Source organism: Myotis lucifugus, unplaced genomic scaffold, assembly GCF_000147115.1.
Source record: "Myotis lucifugus unplaced genomic scaffold, Myoluc2.0 scaffold_190, whole genome shotgun sequence".
Lineage (NCBI taxonomy): Eukaryota > Metazoa > Chordata > Mammalia > Chiroptera > Vespertilionidae > Myotis > Myotis lucifugus.
In genome coordinates, this window is record NW_005871238.1 from 1662451 (window position 1) to 1689382 (window position 26932).

Genomic DNA, 26932 nt, shown 5'->3' on the forward strand with positions numbered 1-26932 from the left:
GCAGTAGGACCTCCTGACAGCCACTGCCAGTTGCTTTAGGGGCGGGAGGGGAGGAGTCCTCAGGGATCCTGTTTCAACAAACGTTTCTTTCCAGAGGAGGGGAAGGCGGGAGCGAGGGGGAGAGGGACCTATTTAAAGCTACCCTGTTGCTGGTCATCTGTCTGGCTGCTGGGTCTCTGGCCGTCCCCAGACTGCGGCGTGGCCTGGGAAGTCTCCTGCTAACCTCTCCAGCCTAGACCCCGCAGCCACTCTGCCCCAAGATGGGCCGTGGGGTGAGTATTCCCAGAGAGCAGGGTGGCTCCGTGGGAGAGAGAAGGGCTCTCTGGAGGCTGAGAGTAGAGGGGAAGTGTGAGGTGGGATGGGCTGTGGAGGGAGGGACAGAGAGAAGCTGGCCGGCTGGGTGGCTTGAACTTGGGGCTCACAGCGCCCTGGCTGCAAAGGCACGCACAGACCCACTATTCACACGCACAGACCCATTATTCACACTCACAGACCACTGCTCACATGCCCAGGAGCGCGCCCCTTCGGCACCCCACCCGTGACCAGCCCCAGCCCTCCAGCTCTCCCTCCAGCATCTCTGTCCATTTCTGGCACAGCCGCCCCCCCCCCCTCACCACATCCCCGGGCCTCCCAGCGAAGGGGTATCTGGTAACTGTTGGTCCTCCCTCCTCCCCGCTCCTGCTCCTGCAAATCTTCGTTTCCCTGGGAGCCCCAGCCTGAGAGGATGGAGGTCCGATTTGAGGTTGAAGAGGGGCGGGGAGCAACTGCTCCTGAGCCACAGGCAGCTCCGGACACCACTGCAGCGCCCTGAGCTCCAGGACAGCTGGGGAGGGTGTGGGGAGGGGAGCGATGTCCCCAGGCCCCAGGCCAGCACCTCTCCGTGTCTCCTGGCAGCACTTCCTGGGCCATGGGCTTGGAGGACTTTCCCAGAGGCTGGTGAGAGCTGCCTGCCCATCCCCTGCCCCGTCCACCCTCCATGATACAGTGCAGCCCTGGGCATGCCAAGGGGAAGGTGAAGAGCCAGGACTGGGGGGTGGGGGGCAGGCACCGGGCCTTGGATACTTGGAAATGAAATCTTTTCGCACGGCACCGGCTTTCCTTTTGTGCAATGCCGGGCACAGAGGGAAAGGGCACGGGGAGCCATGGGGGTGCTGAGGACAGAGGGGCCTGTGGGACTGTGGGCAGTTTCTGGGCCCTGGAGGGGTCAGGCAAGGACTTGTTATTGCACTGAGTTTAGCAGCTGGAAAAACTCTAAGCTTGGACACCAGGGTTCCTGAGCTGGGGTGGGAACCATAAATAGAACGTGAGAGTGTGTGTGTGTGTGTGTGTGTGTGTGTGTGTGTGTGTGCACATGCGCACACGTGCCTGCTCCCCATCGGCTGGACTTGATACACATTCATGGATGAGCACCTGTGTTTGGGTCTCAGCGGCAGATCTGAGAGCGTACAGACCTCCAAGCCTGCGTGGGCGTCGGTGCCACTGTGTGTGTGTGTGGGGGGGGACAGGGGGTCGGTGAGGAGCTGTCTCTGCAGTGGGGCTCCATGGAGGACGAGGTGACAACCGTGGGAAGATAGGCTGCCTTGGGACCTTAGCTGCACCTCGGCATCTCCTGGTCCCCGAGGGAAAGGGGGTCCCAGCGGGAAAGGGGGTCCCAGCTGGGGTGCAGGACCTCCAAGGAGAGGCAGGCCACCCCCCACTCCCCACCCAGGCCCTCTCCGTGGCTTCACCTTAAATCAGGGTGGACCCAGCGCAAGAGGTCCTGCTTGCAAAGCCATTTGACCTTGACTTTTTCAGGGATCCTAGCTGCTTGGGGACTGTGCTCCCCCTCAGCATGGATGTCCCCTCCCCTGCCAGCCTGAGTGGCAAGTCAGGGAGCTGAGCCAGTTCTGCCTGGACTGAGGATGGGTGAAGTGGGGCGACTTGGGGCTGGAGCTTAGAGTTCAATGGATAGGAGACTCCTGAGGACAAAAGCACCCCCTGCCCACATCCCCACACTGGGGTCCTCTTCATCTCTGTCCCTTTTCCCTGCACCTTCCCTCCAGAGCAAGGCCTGTCACCCGTCACCCCGTGGCTGTGAAGGGCAATGTGGGAGCTGGAGGAAGGGACAGCATGGTGGGAGGGAACCCACCACTCCAGCTGCCACGAGAGGCTGGGGTGGGGGGAGCCGTGGCCGGCTTCCAGCTTCCCCCTCGGTCCCAGCCTCTGGCTTTCTCAGAAAGAACTCTCTGTTCTCCGCGAGCATTCAAGCCCCAGACTGGGACTTGTGGGTGGGGGAGGGAAGAACAGGCTGGGGAGGTGGGGGGGGGGGGTCCTTGCTTCCTCTCTCTCTTTCTTGCCTAGGCAGCCCGCTGGCCCCAAATCTCCACAGGCTCCTGGCAACAGAGGCTGAGATCCTTGCCAGGGCAGGGGGAGGGGCAAGGGCCGGGTGTCCCAAGCTCTGAGCCAGGAGGACAGGGGGAGCGCTGAGGGAAGGGGTGCTGCGTGGGCCGCCCAGCCACCACCCGACATGCCCAACGCCTGCTCGTGGGCTGGCAATTATTTAAAAACCCTCCATTTGATTCCAAGCTTCTTGGACTTTATTTTACATCTGAATGTACAGAAACCCTCAGGCTCTGCTCCTCTGCCCCAGGGGCACCCCTGCTCTGTGCGCCCCCACTCCTTCCTGCCCCTGGAGCTCCAGGGGCCTCACTAAAGCTCCCAGGCCCACCGGCCATTCCCTTTCATCCACTTCTCAGCCCTTCCCACCAAGGATAGAGTTTGTGAATCCAAAGCATTTCAGTTCATCCGACGGACTCTCCTAAGTCACTGGGGGAGGAAGACAGACCTCCTGGCTGCCCCCCCGCCCCCTGCTCTGTCCCACTCCCCCCTCTCCCCCTGCCCAGGGCTGCTTCAGTCTCATTGACATTTCTCATGGAGATAATGCAAACTTTATCGCCTATTGGTCGAGGCTGTCCACTCTCGCTGCCCACCTCCTCTCACCCTGATGCCACTGGTCAGACTCCTCCCTCTCCAGGGCCCGGATTCCCAGTCTACGGTCAGGGCAGCTGCCGCATTCCCGGCATAGTCCTGCCTGATGGGCCACAGGCTTCATCCTGGCCACCGAAGGTCTCTGAGGCAGCGAAACTACTCCGCTTGGTGCCATGAGGTGGACACACGTCACTGCATTTGTCCAGACCATTGGACACTTGTAGAATGTACACACCAGTGAGAGGGAGCCGCTCTGGTGGGGACTCGGGTGGGGGAGACCACGCTTGTGGGGACAGGGGTATATGGGAAACGCTCTGTACTTTCTGCTCAATTTTGCTGTGAACCTGAAACTTCTCTAGAAGAAAAGGTGACTGTAGGAGTGCATCGTACTTCCCCAAAAGGCAGACACCTCAGCCATGAGTCCCACCCAGGCACCCCTTCCTTACGGGAAAACAAACTGCACCGCAGCATAGAAGAGCTCGTCGGGAACACCTCGCATGGAGGCGGGAGCCACCACAGCGTCCCCCCCGCCCCCCAGAGGGGACGTTCCCCACCCTCTCCCCCGAGGATTCCCAGGAGACCTCAGGTGCTGAAGAGGAAAGGGGATGCAGCGGCCTCATGGGGCTCCTGCTAAAACGTTTTTCCGATTTCACAAGAGAACCCAAGAATGCCTGGGCCTGAGAGCCACGGGAAGTTTAGTTTTAGACTTTTCCTCCGAAGTCCAGCTACCAAACAGCTAAGCGTGGGTCCTGAGTCCTGAGCCCCTCAGTCTTCCCTGAAATTCAGACATAGAGCCCCGTGTCTCTGTCAATAGTTTGCCAACCAAGGGCCTGGGGTTCCCTCCACCCTCACCCCCTTTTCCGCCACTGGAGCATCACTGCTTTGAGCCCACTGCCCCCACTGCCCCCACTGCCCCCACTCCCAAGGCCTGGGCTCCCAGCCGTCAAGTGGGAATAGAGGCCCAGCCTCTGCCCTCCCTGACGCTCGGGGCTCTCCCTTCCTCCTGCAGGCCGGACGCGAGTCCTCGCCTGCCGCCACCACTGCGGAGAATGGAGGCGGCAAGAAGAAGCAGAAAGAGAGGGAGCTGGATGAGCTGAAAAAGGAGGTGGCCATGGTGAGGCCCTCTGCCCCCCACCCCACCCTCCCTCCTCCCCACCCCCACCCCATGCTCCTTGCCTCGCCTCTGGCCTCTCATTGACCTCACGTACATTCTAAACACACACACGCAGCCTCCCTCCTCACGGTAATTCCGTCTCCCTTCCCCAGGACGACCACAAGCTGTCCTTGGATGAGCTGGGCCGCAAATACCAAGTGGACCTGTCCAAGGTGAGTGGAGGGGCTCGGAGGGCACCAAAGAGGTGAGAGAACCACGCAGCGGCACCAGGATCGAGGGGCCGTCCACCTGTAATCCAACCCTTTTTACAGATGGGGAAACCGAGGCCCGGTGACTAATGGGTGGCAGAATCAGAACAAGAACCCAGATGCCCTGCTTTCCTAGTCTTGAGCCCTTTTCCTGTGTACCCACCCGAAAGCCAGGATCTTGGGGACCCAGGCGCCGAGGGCTTCCAGGCAGGGCTCTCTCTCCCTCAAGCAGCTTCAGTGTTGCACCGTCTCATGGTACTGACATACATGAAATCGGGGAGTGACCTATTACTATTCTGACAGTGGCATGTTGGGGCCCCGCTATGTATGTACGTGTTACATACATTTTTCTAATCCTTGCAACCTTGAGGGAAAGGTGCTGGGGACCTCTTTCTCAGAGCGAGGAGACTCAGAGGAGGAGCGCAGCTTCCCAAGGTCACGTCCATAGTAAGCAGCACAGATTGCCAAGCCCATCACTTTGAAAAAGAAAAACATTATTAATAAAAAATATGGTCATGTGACCTCCTCCTGTAGGCCCTCCGGGATTGCCCTTTTGAAAATTCTATGCCCCCATTGCTTTAACCTTATTTCCCTGAGTAACACTTCCACTGTCCGGCACTAATATCATTTGTTGTGTGTCACCTCCCTAGATCATAAGCTCCGCAAAGCACGGACTCTGTGGGTCTTGTCCATTTCTGGGCAGAGCTGATAATAGAGCTTTGCATTCAAAACACATTTATTAAATCAATGAGTGGACAGATAGAAAGATAAATAAAAAGTGTCCTCTGCCTTCAAGGATCTCAAAGTCTGGTAGCAAAGAGGAGTGCCTAGACCTCCAGTGCCGTGTGACGGTGCAGCTCGGAATCGTGTCTAGGATGTAATGGATGCAGAGAGGGGCGTCTGAGGCAGCCTGGGCCCGGGAGCAGGGCCGGGCCAGGCTTTCTGGGGAAAGCGATGGGCGATTGCTGAAGCCGGGTGACGCTGATGGTCAATAATGTAGGACTCTTCTTAAATCCTTGGTGCAAGAAGCACAAATGTTCCTTGGTGATGTGGGGAATGTGAAGGAAGAGAGACGGGGGTGGGGAGGGGAGGAACCAATTGAGATGACTTTCCAGTGAGCCTCAGCCAGGCTGCCTCCAGAGGAGATGATTGTGGCCCCAAATGTGAATCAGTCCAGTGATGACCAGAGAAGGGGCCACATTAAAATCCTCCTCAGCCGTCAAGGCCTCTAACACCCATTGCAAACCCCACCTCCTTCACGTGGCCTCTCCTATGGCCCCTCAGCCCTTCCAAGCAGGTGGGATTTCCCCTCCACCAGGGCCTTACTCCCGGCCAACGAGCTGGCGGGACGTGGTGAGGGGCCAGACTGCTTCCGGATGCAAACTCCCACACTCCTCCTTGCCTCCCTCAGGGCCTCACCAACCAGCGGGCCCAGGACATTCTGGCTCGGGACGGGCCCAACGCCCTCACCCCGCCCCCAACAACCCCCGAGTGGGTCAAGTTCTGTCGCCAGCTTTTCGGGGGCTTCTCCATCCTTCTGTGGATTGGGGCCATCCTCTGCTTCCTGGCCTACGGCATCCAGGCTGCCATGGAAGATGAACCATCCAACGACAATGTGAGCTGGAATGCCTGCCCCCCGGACCAGCCCATGACTCTGCCCTCCAACCCCGAATCCCCAGTCTGGCTGGGGGGCAGGGAACAAGACCCTCACGTCACAGGGCCCTTTAGGCTGAAAATGGGTGAGGCTCCTATACATACCTATCCGCACCCCAACACGCACAGGCACGCAATCACTCAAGGATGAGAACGCCCCTCTCTGTTCCTTTACACTTAAGTGGGTTTGTCTGCCATCCCTCAGTCTTCACACCCTAGAGAAGACCTACAGTGGGGCCTTGACTTACGAGTTTAATTCGTACCGTGATGGAGCTCGTAACTCAAATTACTCGTATGTCAAATCAAAAAGTGAACGAGTGAGACACGTGATGCTGGGCTGATGTTGTGGCTGTCACTGTGACGTTCGCTGCACCAACTAGCGGTGGGGTATCTGAAGCTGGCTCGTAACCCGAATTTTAGCTCGCAACTCAAAGCAAAAAATCGGCCGAGAGACGGCTCGTATCTCAAAAAACTCGTTAGTCGGGACACTCGTAAGTCAAGGCCCCACTGTAGTCCTGGGAACTCCCTAAGACTCTCACCACGCCTTCCAGCCTTAGGAGGTTGGGGACTGGAAGAAAGAGAGAAGGACTTTCCTGGACCATTTTCACTTCCGGTCACAGACAAGGGTAGCTTGTCCCACGTGGCAGTTGCCGCTTGAGGGTTGCGAGACGGGCACGTCTCTCAAACGCTGTCTCCCTGCCAGCTCTATCTGGGCGTGGTGCTGGCAGCCGTGGTCATCGTCACGGGCTGCTTCTCCTACTACCAAGAGGCCAAGAGCTCCAAGATCATGGACTCCTTCAAGAACATGGTTCCGCAGGTAGATGGCCAGGCGGGGCTCTGGGCTGGGGCATACAGTTTCTGGGCGGGTCCAGCTCCTCCCTTCTCAACTTTGCGTTCTGAGATGGAGGCTTGGACAAAAAGTCCCTCTAGGTCTCTACACCAGGACCTAGTTTTGTTGCTAAGGGCTTCTCCTCCTCAGTGGGGTTGAAGGGGAGGTGGAAAAGCAGCAGGAGAGAAAAGTAGGGGTAGAGACTTCATGAGATGCCCACGGCCTCCTTACAGCAAGCCCTCGTCGTGCGGGAGGGTGAGAAGATGCAGATCAACGCGGAGGAAGTGGTGGTGGGAGACCTGGTGGAGGTGAAGGGTGGAGACCGCGTGCCCGCTGACCTCCGGATCATCTCTTCTCATGGCTGTAAGGTGAGGAGGCCACGCCAGAGCAACCGGCGGGGTCTAGGAAGAAGGCCGGATAGAGCTGAGAGGGGCCTAGTTAGAGGTTTGAAGACTGGAAGCGCCAGGTCCAAATGCCAACACCTACCCTGTACCCCCCAGCTGCACCTGATAGCGCTGAGGCGCTGTCTCCTTGTATCTGTGTGTGATGACTGCTCTGTGCCCTAGGTGTGTTTTTCAAATCCACTTTACAGCCACCTTGTATTGAGTCCCAGTTATTGTCAGATGTGTTTTTTTTAATATATTTTATTAATTTTTTACAGAGAGGAAGGGAGAGAGATAGAGAGTTAGAAACATCGATGAGAGAGAAACATCGATCAGCTGCCTCCTGCACACTCTCTACTGGGGATGTGCCCGCAACCAAGGTACATGCCCTTGACCGGAATGGAACCTGGGACCCTTGAGTCCTCAGTCCGATGCTCTAACCACTGAGCCAAACCGGTTAGGGCTATTGTCAGATGATGTTTTATGTACATTCGCAGATGCCATGTAATTCAGCTCTGTGAGGACGGTCTAATCATGCAGGGCTGTTGCATGTGGCCACACGAGGCTGTGCCATTTTCATAGACTACAGTGTTGATGGCACCCCCCTGGAGTTGTGCAGTGCATAGATTCTGATGACATTCCCCATTTTACAGATGAGTGGAGGGTTAAGCAACTAGCCCAAGGTCACATTAAAATTTTGCAAGAGCTAGGATTCCAAACCAGCGCAGGGACAATAGCCGAGCAATGCTATAAATATGTGATGAGGACAAGTGTAATTTTGTCCCTCGTGTCATGGAGATTGAGCGCAGTTGGAGCTGGAAGACAGCTGTGTGTGCACAAGTGCGCCTGCCAGGCTGATGACTACACCCTCCCTGCTTCCTCCCCAGGTGGACAACTCATCCCTAACCGGGGAGTCAGAGCCCCAGACCCGCTCCCCTGAGTTTACCCATGAGAACCCCCTGGAGACCCGCAATATCTGTTTCTTCTCTACCAACTGTGTGGAAGGTGAGAGGCCAGCCTGGTGGGGGCCCCTCGTCCCAGCACCCACGGAGGGAGGCGTCTGAATCCTGAACCCCCAGCAGGATTGGGGGCTGTGGCTGTACTTACTCATCAAAAACCCTGCTATAGAGGAGGGAACTGAGGACTTGGGGCTGGGGATCCCTGAATATTACAGAAATAATCTCCTCCGGAGAGCAGGGTATTGGCTGGGATGGCACAACTCCATGGAAAAGTTACCTCCCACAGAAAGATCTCTGTTCTGTCCACCGTAACACTGAGTGGATTCCAAAGCCTTTAGGTCTTGGCCAAGTTCCCCCACCCCTATCACACACACTCACATTTACACACTCTGACACTCACACATCATGCACACATGCACACATATGACACACATCACCCACTCACATGCACACCCGTCCCAAGCCAGCCTGGACTCTTGGGTGTCTTTGGCTTGACTGAAGGCTTCTGTTTCTCCTGCGTTTGGGACTTGTTGCCTCCATCTCTGGCCCTTGCTTTGCCCAGAGCCCCGGGCTGGGGGAGGGGCAGGAAAGCTTACAGGCCCAGTGGATACTTGGGCCCTCCTTCGGGCTGTAGCTAGGCCTGTGCTTCGCCAAGAGAAATTGTCATGCTCAGGCTGCCCAGGTTGCCCCAGCCCTGTTCTGGGTTCTAGAGATGACCAAAGGCCAGTGAACCGAGTCAGGGCTGACTCGGAGAGGGCGGAGAGGGCAAGAGCTGGTGGGAGCAAGAGGCCCGACTATGCCAGGGGCCTCAGAAAGTGAGCCCAAGAAGACCTTCCCCACCCCCACACCTTTCTCTTTATATCTGTCATTTCTCTTCAGTGGATATGTGTTTCTGGGCTTCTCCCCTCTTTCAGCAAGTTGGAATTATAATGAAAATCACCACACGTTAAGTTTCCTAACTTTTTAATGTACTGAGATTCTGAAGTTTGCTCTACATTTTTCACAAATGTTAAAAATGCCTAGTAAAATATTCCTATTGCTTACTCTAAAATTGGCTTTGAAGAAAGCATAGGAAATGAATGGAACTAACATTTGATAAGTGCCTACTATGTGCTAGGCACTGGTCTAGGTATTACAGCACAATCTGATTTAATTGTTAAAATAACCCCTAGGGCCCTAACCGGTTTGGCTCAGTGGATGGAGCGTCGGCCTGCGGACTGAAAGGTCCCAGGTTCGATTCCGGCTAAGGGCATGTACCTTGGTTGTGGGCACATCCCCAGTGTGGGGTGTGCAGGAGGCAGCTGATCGATGTTTCTCTCTCATCGATGTTTCCAACTCTCTATCCCTCTCCCTTCCTCTCTGTGAAAAATCAATAAAATGTATTTAAAAAAAAAAAAAAAAAAAAAAAAAAAAAAAATAACCCCTAGGTAGGAACTCGAATAAGGATTCTAGCTCAGGTTTGGCTGACTCCAACATGCATGCTCCTCCCACTGCCCCAGCCCTCCTCCCCTGTAGGCCCCTTTAACGTCTACTTGAGGGTCAGTAATTGCCTAGCTTCTTTTATGGGATTCATGCCTAATGTTGAGAAAGAAAATCTTAAGACTACATGGAAAACCTATGATAATAAAAGCGTAATATGCTAATTAGACCGATGTCCTTCCGGACAAAGACAAAGCCTGGGCTGCGAGGGCTGAGCCCCTTGCACGAATTTTGTGCATCGGGCTTCTTGTCCATAATAAGTGCCTGACTTTGTGTTTATAATATGTGAACACATAGTTTGTGGGTAATATGTAGGAGATTGATTTTACTGAAGTACTGCAGGCAATATTTTTGTTTCACTTATTGAATCTCCTCAGTTTGAACTTTGAGTTTATTTGCAAGCTTTTTCCACAGGCCCAAGTGTAAGAGAAAATAACTTGCTGTTGCACTGAGCTGGGGGTTGGCGATGTGGGCAAGAAGAGAGAGCCCGGGAGGTACAATCTACTGAAACTCCGGGAGCAGGGTCTCCGGTGCATTTACTCTGGGATGGATTTCCTTCCTCAGGAAGTGGGACAGGACACAGATCCTGGGACCCAAGGCACCGAGCCTGGAGTCTCTTCCTGTGTTGCAGGCACTGCCAGGGGCATCGTGATCGCCACAGGTGACCGGACGGTGATGGGCCGCATAGCCACTCTGGCCTCGGGCCTGGAGGTGGGGCGGACCCCGATAGCCATGGAGATTGAACACTTCATCCAGCTGATCACGGGGGTGGCTGTGTTTCTGGGCATCTCCTTCTTCGTGCTGTCCCTCATCCTGGGCTACAGCTGGCTGGAGGCAGTCATCTTCCTCATCGGCATCATCGTGGCCAACGTGCCCGAGGGGCTGCTGGCCACCGTCACGGTGAGTGGTCAGGCGGAGGTGCCAGCAGGGGTGGGTCTTGTTACCCTTTCCTCAACAGTGATAGAGGCTCCTTGCTCCTCAGCAATGTTTTCACTGCCAGCCCTTAAAATCACATATCAGATTCTCATTTAATACAAGGCTTAGAGTGTGAGTCTGAAAAAGGTCATTTAGTCCACGGCTCAGAGGTTGAGTCTGAAAAATCTCCGGTTGGGCTATACTTTGGCACAGCTTGTCACAGTCGCCTCTTCTCACCACCCATGTGCTACTCCTGTCACCCAGAGCTCGTCCTGGCCAACACTCTTCTGCAAATGCTCTTTCGAAGGTCACCAGTGACCACCGAGCAAACCCAGAGACCTTTTCTCGGCTCCTATGCTCAACTCTGCTGCTGAAAGGAACCCTTCTGTCCACCTGCCGGGAACCCTCTCCTTCACCGATGACTGTGACATGTCACTATCCTGGTTCTCCTCTCCTCTGTCCCCAGCAGGGTCCTCTCTTTCTCCCCAAAACTGAGTCTCAGGCCTCAGCTCTCTGCTCTTCTCCTCAACACGCTTAAGTGAGCCCAGTTTTCACTGCCCATTCTGTGTGGGCGACTCTCACCTCCCTTCGCCCAGCTCTACTCTGGCCCTCTCTGGAGCTCTAGACAAATGTCTTCAACTCCGTACTGGACATTTCACCTAAATATACACCCATGATCTCCATTCAACTGCTCACACCTAGGTCCCACTCGCGTTTGTGGAGTAGGAGCGAGGGAGGAGGGATAGAGCCCATGCTCTGGGGGAAGGTCCTAGACATCTCCGGCTCAGGCTCAGCCCTTTTGTATCCTCCTCTCTTTCTGCCAGGTGTGTCTGACCCTGACAGCCAAGCGCATGGCGAGGAAGAACTGCCTGGTGAAGAACCTGGAGGCGGTGGAGACGCTGGGCTCCACCTCCACCATCTGCTCTGACAAGACGGGCACCCTCACCCAGAACCGTATGACCGTCGCCCACATGTGGTTTGACAACCAGATCCATGAGGCTGACACCACTGAAGACCAGTCTGGTGATTGGGCAGCCCAGAGGGGTGAAGGGGTCTGGCGGGTGTCCAGGACACGGGGTGGTAGAGTGGGTGGAGAGAGAGCAGAGCTCTAAAGGGGAACCAAGCTCCTGGTTCTCCCTCATTTTCTCCCAGGGGCCACATTTGACAAGCGATCCGCGACATGGACGGCCCTGTCTCGGATTGCTGGCCTCTGCAACCGAGCCGTCTTCAAGGGTGGGCAGGAGAACATCTCTGTGTCTAAGGTAGGGGGTCAGGGCCGTCTCCATGGCCTGTGCCCTTTGCTGATGCCCAGCTTCCCCTCATACCCTGCGGTGGCCTCCAAGGTTTCATGGCCTCTCCTCTTGGTCCTCCGTCCTTCTCCGGCCCCGCTGTAACACTGAATTCTCCTGGCAGCGCGACACAGCTGGCGACGCCTCTGAGTCAGCTCTGCTCAAGTGCATTGAGCTGTCCTGCGGCTCTGTGAGGAAGATGAGGGACAGGAACCCCAAGGTGGCAGAGATTCCTTTCAACTCCACCAACAAGTACCAGGTCTGGTCAGGGAACTGGGACAGGGAATGGGAGGGACAGAAATGAGGGGGTGCACAAAGCCCAGGGGGAGTCATCAACATGAGAAGTGGAGGCATCTGGGCATCATGTCCTCTCACCCCTGTCTTATTCCCCAGGGCAACTTGGGTGACTACATGTCTGGTTGCCATTACCCCTTAGCTCCCAACCTTCATTCCTTCATCCCTCCAACCCTCTTGACTCTTCCTCCAAGAGCTCTCCAACCTCTGGCCCCGGTCTCTCAACCCTTTCATCACACTCATTTGAAACATACTTCTGAAATTTCCTTAGCATATCCCTCCACCTGCAAGCATTTGGGAAATGCCAATAACACAGTCTCAGCTACGTCCTGTGTAGGCCATAGAGGTAAAGTCCCACTGAGGCCAGGTTAGTGGTGGGGAATGCTGACAACAAAGCCATCTAGCCCATGCACAAGGCCTGTCTTAACTGATCTGAATAAACATTTGCTGAGTCAATGAATATCCTAGGAAAGTGACTCTCAGGTTACAGGGTTGGGACTTTTGTTTCAAACATCGCTCCACACACAGAAACTGTCCCTATGCCAACAAGGATTGATGAGTCAGAGGTAATTTTATTAAGGGGGGGTTTCTTACCAGCCTCTGCTCTGTCCCAGGCCCCGTGCTGGGCGTTGGGGCTAACAAGACAGTTATGGCCCCCTCTGTCACTGCCCATCCTCTCTCCAGCTGTCCATCCACGAGCGAGAAGACAGCCCCCAGAGCCACGTGCTGGTGATGAAGGGGGCCCCCGAGCGCATCCTGGACCGGTGCTCCTCCATCCTGGTGCAGGGCAAGGAGATCCCGCTGGACAAGGAGATGCAAGATGCCTTTCAGAACGCCTACATGGAGCTGGGAGGACTGGGGGAGCGAGTGCTGGGTGAGGGCCCAGAAGCAGGGAGCAGGGCTGAGAGAGGGATTCCCAAGCCTCAGTGGCTTCCCTAGGATGAAGAGCGTTAGGGGTGTCCAGGCAGCCACCTTGCTGCTCTCAATCCTCCCTTCTGCCTCCCCCCTCCTCCTTCAGGGTTCTGTCAACTGAATCTGCCCTCTGGAAAGTTTCCTCGTGGCTTCAAATTCGACACAGAGGAACTGAACTTCCCCACCGAGAAGCTCTGCTTCGTGGGGCTCATGTCCATGATCGACCCTCCGCGGGCGGCTGTGCCTGACGCTGTGGGCAAGTGTCGGAGCGCAGGCATCAAGGTATTGGCCTCACTTCTTCCCCTTCAGCCTCCCCTTCCACCCTCGGAAGGTCAAGAGAATTCAGGGGCCGTTGGCCTGGGGGCACCCAAGCCCCTGGTGATCGTTTTCTCGCTGACTGGGAGGGGCAGCCGTCATCTGCAAGGAAAGGCTGGCCACTGCCGTGGAGAGCTCACCCTTCTTGTCCCTTGTGCTCAGAGTGCCCAGCCTCCCACATCGAACCTCTCCCTCCCCGGCATGGCTCATTCTGTTCTGATGGCAAGCTGATATGGCACCCCTATCTTGGGGATATGGTGTCCTGCCCCTCCCAACCACTGCCCACTGCCCCTAGCCATTTGGGACGGGGTTAGCAGGCTCCAGTCTGCATCCACTCACTCCCCCCCCCCCCCACAGAACCCTGCAGACTGGCCCCAGCACTCATTCCCCTTAGCACCCCTCTCCCATGTTTCCTTGTCCAGCTGTCATTGCTTCTCAGTGGCCACTCCCTCCTTGGTGCTGCAGTTGTTCTTCATTTAACAAATACAGTGGGGCCTTGACTTATGACTGTCCCGACTAACGAGTTTTTTGAGATACCAGCTTTCTCTCGGCCGATTTTTTGCATTGAGTTGACAGAGTAATTTGAGTTAACGAGCTCCTTAATGAGCTCGGTTTCGGAACGAATTAAACTCGTAAGTCAAGGCCCCACTGTATTTGTCATTTTCCAACTATGTACCAGGCACTGTTCAAGGTGCGGAGATCAACAAACAAATCAACATAAAGCCCTTCCATCTTGGAGCTTACTTTCCTGTTTCAAAGATATATCACTTAAAAAAAACAACACACACACAAAGATACAGCACTTTAGCCCCAGCTGGTGTGTTCAGTGGTTGGAGTGTCGGCCCACGTAATGAAGGGTCTACAAGTTTGATTCCCGGTCAAGGGCACGTAACTGGCCTGCAGGTTCACTCCCTGCCCTCCGTCAGAGCTCATGTGGGAGGCAACCAGTCAATGTGTCTCTCCCATATCAACGTTTCTCTCTCTCTCTCTCTCCTCTCTGCTTACCTCCCTCCTTCCTTTCTACTCTCTGAAAAGCAAAGGAGAAAATATCCTCTGGTGAGGATTAACAAAACAAACAAACAAACAAAAAGATAGATACAGCACTTTAACACCCCCCTTAACCTAGTGACTCACCAGGTAGGGTGCCACTGCTTCCTCCTCTTTTTCTCAGCATCTCACCTAGTACCACGTAAGTTCAACTCTGCCTGTCTCCTGAGGGTCAGGTACGGCACTAGGCACTGGAGACTCAAAGATGAATAAGATATAGCCTGACCGCCAGAGTTCATGGTCTCTCAGGGGAAACGAATGCCTTTACAATTGATTAATCACAGAACAATCATAATAGCTAGGGGAGTTGAGCACTTATTATAGGTCAGATACTCATAACAAAAACAGCCAATTGTTTTGTAAGACTTTATATGAATCAGGCACTGCTGTTAGCACTAAACCTGTAACATCTCATTTCATCTTCATAACAACCCTGTAAGTAGACACTAGTATTTTCCCTTTTTTACACAGAGGGACCAAGGCACAAAGTAGCATGCCCAAGAAGACACAGTTCACAAGTGGTAGGGCCGGGATTTGAACCTAGGCAGTCTGCTAGTTCTCAACCATCACACCAGAGGACTTGTCTGTATATATGTGTCTATGTATGATTTCTGAACCCCCTACCACTCTGTCCCTGAGGTAGGCTTCACTATCCCCATTTAAAAATAAAACAAGCTGAGACTTAGAGCGGGTACGTAGCTGTCCCTAAATAAATCTGCGAGGAAGAAGTGGGTTGGCTATATCAGCATGGCCTGCTCCTTAGCCTGCCTCTTGCCATGATCAGAATTATCACAGAGGCCTGGGGAAGGTCCCTCCATGGGAAGCCACAGCAGGGAGCAGTTAATTCTGCCTCAGGGAATTGGACAATGTTTTATAGAGGGCATGATATTTGATCTGGGCCTTGAAGGTTGACAAGTATTTTGTAAGGCTGCGAGGGAGAGGAAGGCAGGTCAAGAGCAGGGAACAGCATGTACTCTGTGGTTAGACTGTACCGGGCATTTGTGTGGGTTGCAGGGAGAGGTGGCAGAGGAGCACTGGGAATTGAGACTGAGACGGACCAGGGCCAGGTGGAAGGACTTTGCTTAAATGCCAGACTTGGGCTTTATCCTGGGGTCCACAGAGAGCCACGGGTGTCACCGGACCCATCTAGCTTCTAGATGGAGGAAGGCCTCAATTTGGAGAAGAACTGAAGTCAGGGAGACAGGCAAGAAGCGATTGCAATAGTTCAGGCAAGGGACGGTGACCTGAACAAGGGCAGAGACAAAAGGGAGTCGTTACACTCGAGGAACCTTGTGAGAACTTGGTGACTAAACTGGATATGGGAGGTGAGGAGGATATCGGAGACAAAGGGCCTGCATGAAAGAGGGATAGTTTCTAAGGCAGGGAGGTGAGCAGCAGGCTTGGTGGTGGTGGCAGTAGAGATAATGAGTTCGATTTGACCTTACATTCAAAGAATCTATAAGACACCCAGGGAGAGATGTTCCAGAGAAAGTTGAAATGTGGTTTAGAGCTCAAGAAAGAGGGCCAGGACTGGAGATTTGATCCAGTTAAACTCTGGATAATTACAAATTGTACTGCTTAACACTGCCCAGGAAAAGAGCATGGGGTCAAGAAAGAGGAGGAGAATGAAGCCCCGGACCACACCAACATTTAGGGGCGCGTGCAGGAATAGGAACCAGTGACCAAGGGGAGAGGGCGATCAGACACAGCTAACAGTTGTTGGGCATCCACCCATGTCACATACTCTTCATGACCTACGTGAAAGGTAGAACTCATCGTCTCCACGTGCTGAGACTCAGTGAGGCACTTGTCTAAGGTCCCAGAGCCGGGGCAAGCCAGCACTTCCACTCAGGTAGCCTTGTGACTCCTAGGCCACTTCTACTGTCTTGGCTGCCTCCCTGAGGAGGGAGGGAAAGGAACCAGAGGGTGGAGAGGAACCAGGAACAAAAGGTCCATGGAGGCCATGGGAGGACATCTTTTTAAGGAGGGTGGTGAGCAGTGCCAAATGCCTGAGAGGAGTCAAGAAGGATGAGGACATGACCGGAATCAAACCCTGGACCTTTCAGTCCACAGGGCGACACTCTATCCATTGAGCCAAACCAAACTTTGCCTCCAATGTCACGGGCAGGCGTGGAGGCAGCTAGCAGTGCGGTGGGAGAATCATTGATCGGCTGCCATCTGCACACCCCTACTGGGGATCGAGCCTGCAACCAGAGCATGTGCCCTTGACTGGACTTGAACGTGGGACCCTTCAGTCTGCAGGCTGATGCTCTATCCACTGAGTCAAACCAGCTAGGGCTTTCTTTTCTTTTAATTTAAATTCTTTATTGTTGAAAGTACTGCATGTCTCCTTTTTCCCCCATTGACCTCTCCCCAGCCACTCCCACTGCCCAGCACATGCCCTCGCCCCCCTACTGTCTGTGTCCATTGGTCATGCTTACATACATGCACACATCGTTGGTTGACTTCTTACCCCCTCCCTCTCACCCTCCCCGTCCTTCCCTCTGAGGTTTGATGGCCTGCTATTGGTTTTCAACTGGGAGGCACATGTAGCCTTGGGGGGGCAGTTTCAGTGGGGTGTTAGGGATGGAAGAGAAGGCAGTGGGGCTTGGAGAGGCCTCCTTCTTAGTATCTATGTGATTCGCCCCATAAACCCACACATGCAAATGCTATATCCTAGTCCAGCTCTGAATACCTTATGCTTAGAATAGCCTCTTAGCCAGCCTCTCAAATGCCACCCCTCCCCACCCAGCTCCATCCATTCTGAAACACAATGAACACCAGGGGGAGTGGGGAGGGAGGGCTCTCTCCCTGTCATCCTTACTCCGATCTGACCAGTTAGATGCCCTGCAGCAATCATATTGGACCCTAAGAAAGCCACGTCCTAGTTCTGGCTCCCTGGGCCCTGGAGCCAATCCTGGCCCTTTCTCAGCCGTTGCTGCCTCATAGGTAACAGGAGGAAGCTGTGAAGGGTCCTGCTAGCGCTGACAGTCTCAGAGCCCGTGAACTCCAAACTCCTGACCAACCTTGGAGATTTCTCTTCCAAGGGACCCTCATTAGCATGTCATTCTGTCATGGCAGCTTTCCTCCATTTAAGCAAATGAGCTCTGATCCCCAGAACACAACTTGTCATTGTCTCTCCCCCGACCTACCGTCTGAACACACACACACACACACACACACACACTCACACACTCACACACTCACACACTCACACACGTGTATTCCCATTGTTTTAGCTGGGATCTGTGAGCCCACCATCTGCCTTTTCCTGACTTTGGGAGAGGAATAGGCTGGCAAGGTGAGGGGCGCAGGCTTAATGCTGCTGTCCCGTTCTTCGTTCTCTTTCCTCCTTTCTCCTCCCCGCCAGGTGATCATGGTGACCGGGGACCACCCAATCACAGCCAAGGCCATTGCCAAGGGCGTGGGCATTATATCAGAGGGCAATGAAACTGTGGAGGACATCGCGGCCCGGCTCAACATCCCCGTCAGTCAAGTCAACCCCAGGTGAGGCCTTTGCAGGACGCCCTGCCCCCAGTCAACCCATTCTCTCCCACAGGGCGCCCGAGTCAGACCAGGGAATTGGGATAGCACCTCTGGGACCTGTACTGGCCTTTCCTCTGGTTCCTCAGTCCTGAGTGTGTCCGAGCTGTGTCACTGTTTATCTGTGTGACCTTGGACATGTCCCCTTACCTTCCGGAGCCTCCATTTTCTCGACTACAAAATTAAGATGCTGTCTACACTGCAGAGGGCTATAGCAATGACATATGTATGAGGGAATGAGTGCAAGCCCAGGAAATTGGACTATGATTACATGCATGGATCTAGCATTCTAGCATCACTTCCTCTGAGAGAGAGAGAGAGAGAGAGAGAGAGAGAGAGAGAGAGGAAAACAGCTCCCTGGGCGGGGGGGGGGGGGGGGGGGGTGGAGGAGGGTGAGGACAAGGGACGCCTGCACACCTACTCCCATGCCTTTTACCCAACCACAGAGCCAGCTCAGGCTCCCAGGCGTCTGCCGCGCCATTAGCTTCCCTCACACACAGTCTTCCTCTCCCAGAAAGTCAGGCAGCCACGCCCCAGGGCGAGGGGTGGGGAGGGTCCCTCCCAGCTCCCTGGAGCTCCCGGAATCTCCCCAGGCCGCCTGATCTTTGACAACCTGAAGAAATCCATCGCGTACACCCTGACCAGCAACATCCCCGAGATCACGCCCTTCCTGTTCTTCATCATCGTCAACATCCCCCTGCCGCTGGGCACCGTCACCATCCTCTGCATCGACCTGGGCACTGACATGGTGAGGCCAAGGGCTGGAGGGGGGGACAGGCCAGGCAACCACGTGGGCACCACAGTGGGCAGCAGGTGGAAAGAGACAAGGACCGAGGGCAGCTGACCAGGCCGTGCTGGCTGAAGAGAAGGCGAGCCCCAGGCCCCCTCCGACGCCCTCTGTCCCCCACTCTCCACCCCACACAGGTCCCCGCCATCTCCTTGGCCTACGAGGCCGCTGAGAGTGACATCATGAAGCGGCAGCCGCGGAACCCGCAGACGGACAAGCTGGTGAACGAGAGGCTCATCAGCATGGCCTACGGGCAGATCGGTGCGGCGGGGCCCTGGGCTCAGAGGGAACTCTTGCCCCCGCTTTTGGAGTCCAGGACGGGTCCCGCTTGCCCCAGGGTCGGGGACAGACATCTCTGGCCTGTCGGTGCTGGCCCCCTCCTGCTTCCTGCTCTGACCCTGGCCCTGCGTTTTGCCCACGACCCACAGGGATGATCCAGGCACTGGGCGGCTTCTTCACCTACTTCGTGATCCTGGCTGAGAACGGTTTCCTGCCGACACGGCTGCTGGGGATCCGCCTCGACTGGGATGACCGGTCCACCAATGACCTGGAGGACAGCTATGGGCAGGAGTGGGTGAGCGGGGCTGTGTGCGTGCGGACACGTGTGTACGAGAGGAGGGGCTAAGCGCCTGGCAGTGTGGCCACCTGGGGCGGGGGGCTCAGAGGGGACTGGGTGCCCAGGGTCTGACAGTGGCCCCGAACGGCGCTGCACGCCGGTCCTGCTGGTTCTTCTCACGCTGCTGCCTCTCTGCCCGCCCCTCTCCAGACCTACGAGCAGCGGAAGGTGGTGGAGTTCACCTGCCACACGGCCTTCTTCGCCAGCATCGTGGTCGTGCAGTGGGCCGACCTCATCATCTGCAAGACCCGCCGCAACTCCGTCTTCCAGCAGGGCATGAAGTGAGCGCCGCCCCCAGCACCCCGCCAGGGGGCGCTCACGGCTCCCCCACCCCCGCCCCCCACCCCCCGCCCATGCAGATGACCTCCATGATACCCCTCTCAGCTTGGGGGACAAAGGCTTTAGTCACCCAGCTGCATATCCATAGTCATGTTTTAAGCAGAGGAGACGAGAAGGAGTGATATGACTATTTCTGAGGAGTTTTATTTTGTTCCTAAAATGGACTTTGCTAAGGGCTCCTTCCACCTTTTATTTTTTCATCTTTTCTCATCTTTCCTTTCTCCCTTGCTACCGTCTTTCCTTCCTTCCTTCTTTCCTTCCTTCTTTTTCTTTCTTTCCTTCCTTCCTTCCTCCATCCTGTACTCTAGTGACACCCACAGCATCCTTTGCCCAGCTTTAAATACAGGGTCTCCGTGCCCCCCTACACTCACGGTAGCTCTAGTTCATAGCGCTTGTCCTGTGGTAATGGTGTTGTCCTTGCCGGGTTTACGAGCTGCTCGGGGTCAGGTTCAATGTCTTCTGATGGTGTGAGTTCCCATGTGCCAGTCACTGAGGTCAGTGGTTCAAAGACATTGTTTCACCTCACAATGGTTCTCTGAGGGAAGTGTTATTTTCAATTTCGGATGAGACGCCCAAAATGCAAATGACGTGCCTGAGGCCACCCCGCTGGTGAGGGCTAATGCAGGTCAGCTTTAACCGCAGGCTCTGGGCCCCTACTCTGGGCGGCTCACCTACCCCAGCCTGGCTCCCGTGAGGAACCAATCACGACTCTGATTGAAGCACGGAGGGTGGAAAGTGCTGAAGGCATCGCTCCTGTTCCCTCTATTTGCTTCGCCTGGAAATGAGCGCAGTTCCCCAAATGAGCTTTGTCACGACTTCTCAGTAAGAGGGAAATAATGACGCCGAAGCCCTGGCGAAGCTGAGAGCATTGCAGATCCTGGGGAGAGAAACGTGAGACGTCTGTGCGATGAATACAGGTGAAGGGAGGCGATCCCAGGGCCCCGCAACACGAATGGGGAACGTGCAGCGAGAAGAGGACAAGGAGCAGGGAGTCCACGAACCTGCAGCTCTGGGCTGGGACTCACCGAGCAGTGAGTGCATGGGGGACGCGGGAAGGTGAAGGCCACTGGCTAACCCAGCCCAACGGAGGGGCAGATGGAAATGAAACAGAAGCCAGGCTGGGCGCAGGGGAGTGCTAATACTAACAGGCCCCCTGGCCACAGGCAGCCTCCGCCCTCGGGCCCCTGGGCCCTCAGAGGTCCGATTTCCACTGTTCCAAAGCTCCGTGGAAGTCCAGCCCTTCTCTGTGAGAAGGCCCATGCTTGGGCAGAGGCCTAGGTATGACTATAGTGGTCGCATTAGCGTGGTTCTGTTTGGAAGCTGGGATGTCTAATGAGTTTTAAATGGGAAAATATAATAATTATTAACAAATGCAGCTTGTGAGACAAAAATCAATTTAAAAAATGTGGCCTTTCTAGAAGAAAAATAAAGGGTCCATAGTGAGGGACCCACTGGCTTAAGCCGTAAAGAGATGACGTGCACACGGAGAGGGGAGGCGGGGTAATAATAGGACTGAGCATCTTCCATGTTCCAGAGCTTTCCATGACTTTCCCAGCAGCCCTGTGATAAAAGGCAGCACGAGGCTCAGAGAAGGCAAGAAGCGTCGCTTACCACCAAGAGCCAGTGAGCGGCGGCTCGGGACTGGCTCCCACCTGACTGGCTCCAGAAACTGCCCTCAGAGCCTCTTCCCACGTTGCTTTTCAGCTCAAACCTACCTGACGCACCTTCTCCAACGAGCCTCCCCTCTGAGAATGTCCCCTTCTTTGTTGAATATCTACAACCCCAGCTCCCAGGAGCTGCAGGAGACCCCGAGGGGGCAGAAGACATGGGGGCCCTGAACGGAAGCAGCTTGCCTGGCATCTTGCTGGGGAGAGGGCACTTTCACAGACCGCTCTCCTGGGGCGAGAACAAGATTGTAAGCTGCCTGGGGCAGGTCCCACGTCTCCAGGAGGAAGCTCATGTTGCACGCTGCGTCTCCAGGACATCACCCAACACAGAAAAGTGATTTATCTAATGAACGAATATATGTGCTCTAGACAGCAACAAGGGGTAACGTCACTAAGCATAACAATGAAAGAAACTCCTTCTCGGCTTACACACAGCATGAGGTGCCCGCAGAGAGCACGGGAAGATGCACTGATGACCTTTCCCCCACATTTCCTCTTGCCTCTCTCCCCTCCACCACCAGGGGTCCCTGGGTCTCTCCCTCCTGCCCTCCCTTCAGATGCCACTTAACCCTCCTTTCCTTGTTTTTCCAGGAACAAGATTTTGATTTTTGGGCTCCTGGAAGAGACAGCGCTGGCTGCCTTCCTATCCTACTGCCCAGGCATGGGTGTGGCCCTCCGCATGTACCCCCTCAAGTGAGTATTTCTTTAAAAAGGCAGCTTCTGCCCTAACTGGTTTGGCTCAGTGGATAGAGCATCGGCCTGCGGACTCAAGGGTCCCAGGTTCGATTCTGGTCAAGGGCATGTACCTTGGTTGCGGGCACATCCCCAGTGGGGAGTGTGCAGGAGGCAGCTGATCGATGTTTCTAACTCTCTATCCCTCTCCCTTCCTCTCTGTAAAAAATCAATAAAATATATTTTAAAAAAATAATAATAAAAATAAATAAATAAATAAATTTTAAAAAAGGCAGCTTCTATCCTGGCTGGGTGCTCAGCTGGCCCTATACGCCAAGGTTGCAGGTTCGATCCCAGGTCAGGACACATACAAGAGTCAACCACTGAATGCATAAAATAAGTGGAACAACAAGTCTCTCTCTCTCCCTCTCCCCCTTCCTCTCTCACAAACAAACAAGTAAAAATTAAAAGGGCACCTTCTAGGATCCAAGTTCTGGTCCGTTCCAGTCCTCCTTGCTGGAACCGGCCTCTGATGTTCCTAACACTCTCCTCTGCTGCTTGCAGGGTCACCTGGTGGTTCTGCGCCGTCCCCTACAGCCTCCTCATCTTCATCTACGATGAGGTCCGGAAGCTCATCCTGCGGCGATACCCCGGAGGTAAGCACCTGCGCCCCTCACCCAACCCCCAGAAGACGCAACCCCCACTGACCCCTCCAGGCACCCCCACCCCAACTCCGTTCCAACTACAGGGCCCCGTCCTTTCCTCAGAGCCCGCAGATGCTGGGGTCCCCCGTCCCGGAGCCCTGACTGTTGAGTCTGTTCTCCGCACCCTCTTTCTCTCAGATTTCTCTGGTCCCCTCAGTTGGTCCCTGAGGCCTTGCACCTTCCACCTGGAATCACAGAACATCAGAACTAGAAGGGCCCTGGCGGCCATCTGTCCCACCTCCACATTTTACAGAGACAGAGACGAATTATTTGTTCAGGGTCATACAGCACAACTGACACTACAGCCAAGGCCTCCTGACTCCCAGGCCTCAGCCACGTGTGTTTTTCCCCAACAAGCATTTTGATCGCTTCCTGGAGGGTGAGAAGGATGGCCTATAAGCCAAATACAGCCCATGGATAATGTTTGGTCTGGCCTGCCCTCTCTCATGCAGGTGTGTGCTTTTTTAATTGCCCAATATTTAAAACTTGGGCGCTCTCACAGAAAATCAACATTTCTGACTTCTCCTGAAAAAATTACACGAGCTGCCCACCCTCTGCCCACACCTCTGCCCAGCAACACTAGGCGGCGGCCCCTCTAGAAACTCATTTGTTACCTGAAGAGCCACTGCAGTCATTTGCATTTTGACCTCCAGCCACTCTATGCCCTCCCTCCACTGGGTGAAATACAAGCATCTATGGCCCCAGCTCACTGGGTTTTCTCCCTTCCCTTTTCACCTGTCCACAGTCACTTACCTCAGCCCCTGCCCCAGGCTCCCAGCCACCTGGCCTCCACCACCCCAGCCCCTGCCCTCTTTTTATGCTCACCTGGCAACCCCCACCCCCAAATCTCTCCAACAGGCTGGGTGGAAAAGGAGACGTACTACTGAGCACCCTGGAAAGAAGAACCAGGACGGGAAAGACGGGGTGCCCTGGAGGAGTTGCAGGGATGGTGATGGGGAGGGGTGGTTTCAGGGGAAGATTTGGGGAGAAAGAATGAGGCCATTTAATGGGCTAAATGGGGGGTGGGTGGGCAAATAAGCTTGGGGTGATTGCCCCAGAGACCTAACTCTGAACAGTCAGATTAGACACGCTCCCCCGGTCCTGGTCCCTCCCACTCCACCATGTTGTCTATTTTTAGGAGGAACTGAAGGTTACTCCAGCCGCCCCATTCCTATCCCTCTGCCCCCACCTCTCACTAGAACAGACCAACTTCCAAAGGCAGGAACACGTCTAACCAGGAGGAAGGAAACGGTCTCAGGTCCCCACCCGCACCCCACGTCCCACCTTCACCCCTCTTCCTCTTCCTGCCCAACTCTGCCCCCTGCTTCCCCGTCTGACCCAGAAATCACAACTGGTTCCTCCTGTCAGGCCAGAAAGGGAAGCTGGTTGGGAAGCCGGCCTGTCTCCCAGTCCCGGCTAGTTAGGAGCCTCTGGAGGAGACTGGGCAGGCGCAGACAGTGAGAGGTCAGGGTATGGGGGTGGTGGCAACCAGCAAGGGGAGAGGCAGGGAAAGGAAAGAGATCAGTGCATTGGACATCTGGAATCTCCAGGTAGACGCCTGGGCTCCAGCTCTGTGTCCCAGTCTTTTAGAGTGCCCTGCCAGCAGACCAAGGTCAGTGTCACCATCTCTGAGATCCCACACCCAGGGTTCCCACTGACCTTGCTTGGTCGTCTGTCTGGTCCGTGAGGCCCAGGCATTACATCACCGATGCTCCAGCTCTCTCGATCACACGCACTTGGAGACACCTGCCCTTGGGTGGAATGCTAGGAACTCGGAAGTTCCACGTTGTTCTGAGAGGGATGGCTGCCCATCCATTCCCTGCCCTTCCCCCCCGCCCCCCCCCCCTCACGCCCATGCTGATGAACCTGCTTTATTCCTAGGCACCGCCAAGCCAGGAGCTCCCTGGCCAACAGCTGGAATTGGGGTGCAGGGGTTCCCAGAGCTTCCCGTCTTCAAGGGACATGCAGAATCAGCTTAGGTCATGAACACGGTCAGACCAGAGGGAAAGCACTAGGGACCTGCCTTTGGCCTCGCAGTCAGCAGGGCTGTTCCTCCCAGACAAACGCCCTTCATCTGATGTTCATTGTGCCACTTTCTCATGGTGCCCGCAGTTGGTTTCCCGTTCCTACGGGAGATACTGTTCCCTCCCTTCCCCCCTCTCCCCCTAGCGTTTCTGCTCTGCAGGCAGCTCTGCCCATTCTTTAAGGCTGGCTTAGAAGGCACTGGGCGTGTCCTGCAGAGAGACCTAGATGAACAAAGCAAGTGAGAGACACCGAAGGAAAAGGGAAGGCCTAAGGCAGAAAGGAAGGAAGCAGAAAAAGCAAACTCTAGGCCAAGCCCATAAGCCACCTCCCAATGTCTGTTACTTCATTACAGTGGAATTCTACTTTATGGGAAGTGCCTTGAAGTAAGTGTCATTGCCTTGGGCTTGGAAAACTAAGTGGGAAACCACACAAGTTAGAACCTGGTTAATTTGAGATTTATTGACTGTGGACAAAAGTTTATCTTTGTACAATCAATACAAAAGGCAATTGTTTAGTAAAATAAGAGCACAAACAATATTGCTAAGGGTGGCATATTTAGACTCCCTAAAACAATCCTTTTCAAGCACTTTAGGAATCGCCATTTAGAAGTTGTGAGTGTTTGGGCTAATTATCATTAATTCTTATGTATTTGTTAAAGAAACATCTGCAAGACCTTTACTTGGTGACCTTTTATAAGACATTAGTTTGAGGCACTACATATGTACTTGAAAATAATAAAGATGCATTTCTTTATGAAAAAAGAAATCCCTTCGATAATTCTATACTTAATATTTCCTCTCTCCCAAATTGTGGTATTGAAAAGTGTGTTGAAGCAGGACTTGGCTTATAGAGAAAGAAATAGAGGGGGCAGGAGACAGGGATTGGAGGGAAATAATCTGGGAGCAGACATCAGTGGAGAAAGCTAGAGGGGAAGAAGTTATGTTATAAAATGACATAGAAGAAAATATAGTAGGGCCTCCTACCTCATTGCTGAACCAACCCAAGAATCACAAAGGGTTGTCCAGAACAGGAAAGGGCCTAGGAGTCTATTGGGGCCCACATACTTGGAGGCACTCTGCTTTTTGTTTCAGATCAAAATCAGGCCGCTCTCAGTCTGAGGAGGTGGGGGAAGGAGATGGTGGGCTGGGGGGCCCTGAGTGTCAGCACCAATTGACAGTCTATAGCAGCGGTTCTCAACCTGTGGGTCGCGACCCTTTCACAGGGGTCGCCTAAGACCATCCTGCATATCAGATATTTACATTACGATTCATAACAGTAGCAACATTACAGTTATGAAGTCGCAACGAAAATAATTTTATGGTTGGGTCACAACATGAGGAACTGTATTTAAAGGGCCAGAAGGTTGAGAACCACTGGTCTATAGTATAGACTCTATACTGTGCGCAGAGCCCTGTTCTGGGTGCTGACTTTGGGAGATGGAGGGGAAAGTGGGTGCAATCCTTGAGGCTCACCATGCAGCAGACTTCAGAAACCTTCATGGCCCTGGCCAGTGTGGCTCAGTTGTTTGAGTGTCATCCCAGGCACCAAGAGGTCACTGGTTCTATTCTGGATCAGGGTACATGCCAGGGTTGCGGCCTGATCCCCCAGTAGGGGGCATGCAGGAGGCAGCTGATCCCATCGATGTTTCTCTCTTTGAAATCAATAAGAACTTTTTTTTTTCTGCAAAAAGCTTTATTGTTTCATTTGGTGGGCTTTTGGGTGGTTAAAAGCATGGCTAGTAGTTTTGGGGAAAGTCTCAGGTAAAAGCCAGACACCAGGGGATGCAGAGGGGCCCATCAAAGGCCTCTGGGCTCCACAGGCTCCTGGTAGTGATTGAGGGTGAGCCTTTCGAAGAGACACTCACCCAGCCCAGCCTGGGGGCGGCAGCCTGCGGAGGGGAGCCAGGTGTGGCCCATCTTCTTGATGAGCTTCACCTCCCCACCCGGAAGTGGTTCTGCAGGAAGTCAGAGATGAGGGTCTGTGTGGGCAGAACCTGGGCATGCAGGTCCACGGGGCCTGGGTCAGGTTCCTCTCCAAGGCCAGGGAGGCTTCCGGGGCGCCCTGAGTTCTGCCCACTCATCTTGGGGGTTCCTGCCTGTCCTGGAAGAGGATGCGCCCGCCGCGCTGGGTTTGCAACTATAAGAGACGCTCAGCGCCCTCGAGCTTCTTCTCCGC

At 54.6% G+C, this 26932-nt stretch overlaps 1 protein-coding gene across 1 annotated transcript; it reads left to right on the top strand.

The window, feature by feature from the left end:
- The first annotated feature begins 145 nt into the window (after positions 1-145).
- ATP1A2 (ATPase Na+/K+ transporting subunit alpha 2) lies at positions 146-23747 on the top strand. Its single transcript, XM_023760700.1, has 21 exons — positions 146-272; positions 3977-4081; positions 4234-4293; positions 5741-5944; positions 6686-6799; positions 7045-7179; positions 8082-8199; positions 10264-10532; positions 11372-11570; positions 11700-11809; positions 11961-12095; positions 12815-13004; positions 13149-13324; positions 17775-17913; positions 18541-18695; positions 18872-18995; positions 19163-19308; positions 19501-19631; positions 21948-22049; positions 22593-22684; positions 23591-23747. Exons 1-21 carry the CDS (start codon positions 261-263, stop codon positions 23617-23619), a joined length of 2745 nt encoding a protein of 914 aa, XP_023616468.1. The 5' UTR covers positions 146-260; the 3' UTR covers positions 23620-23747.
- The last annotated feature ends 3185 nt before the right edge of the window (positions 23748-26932 follow it).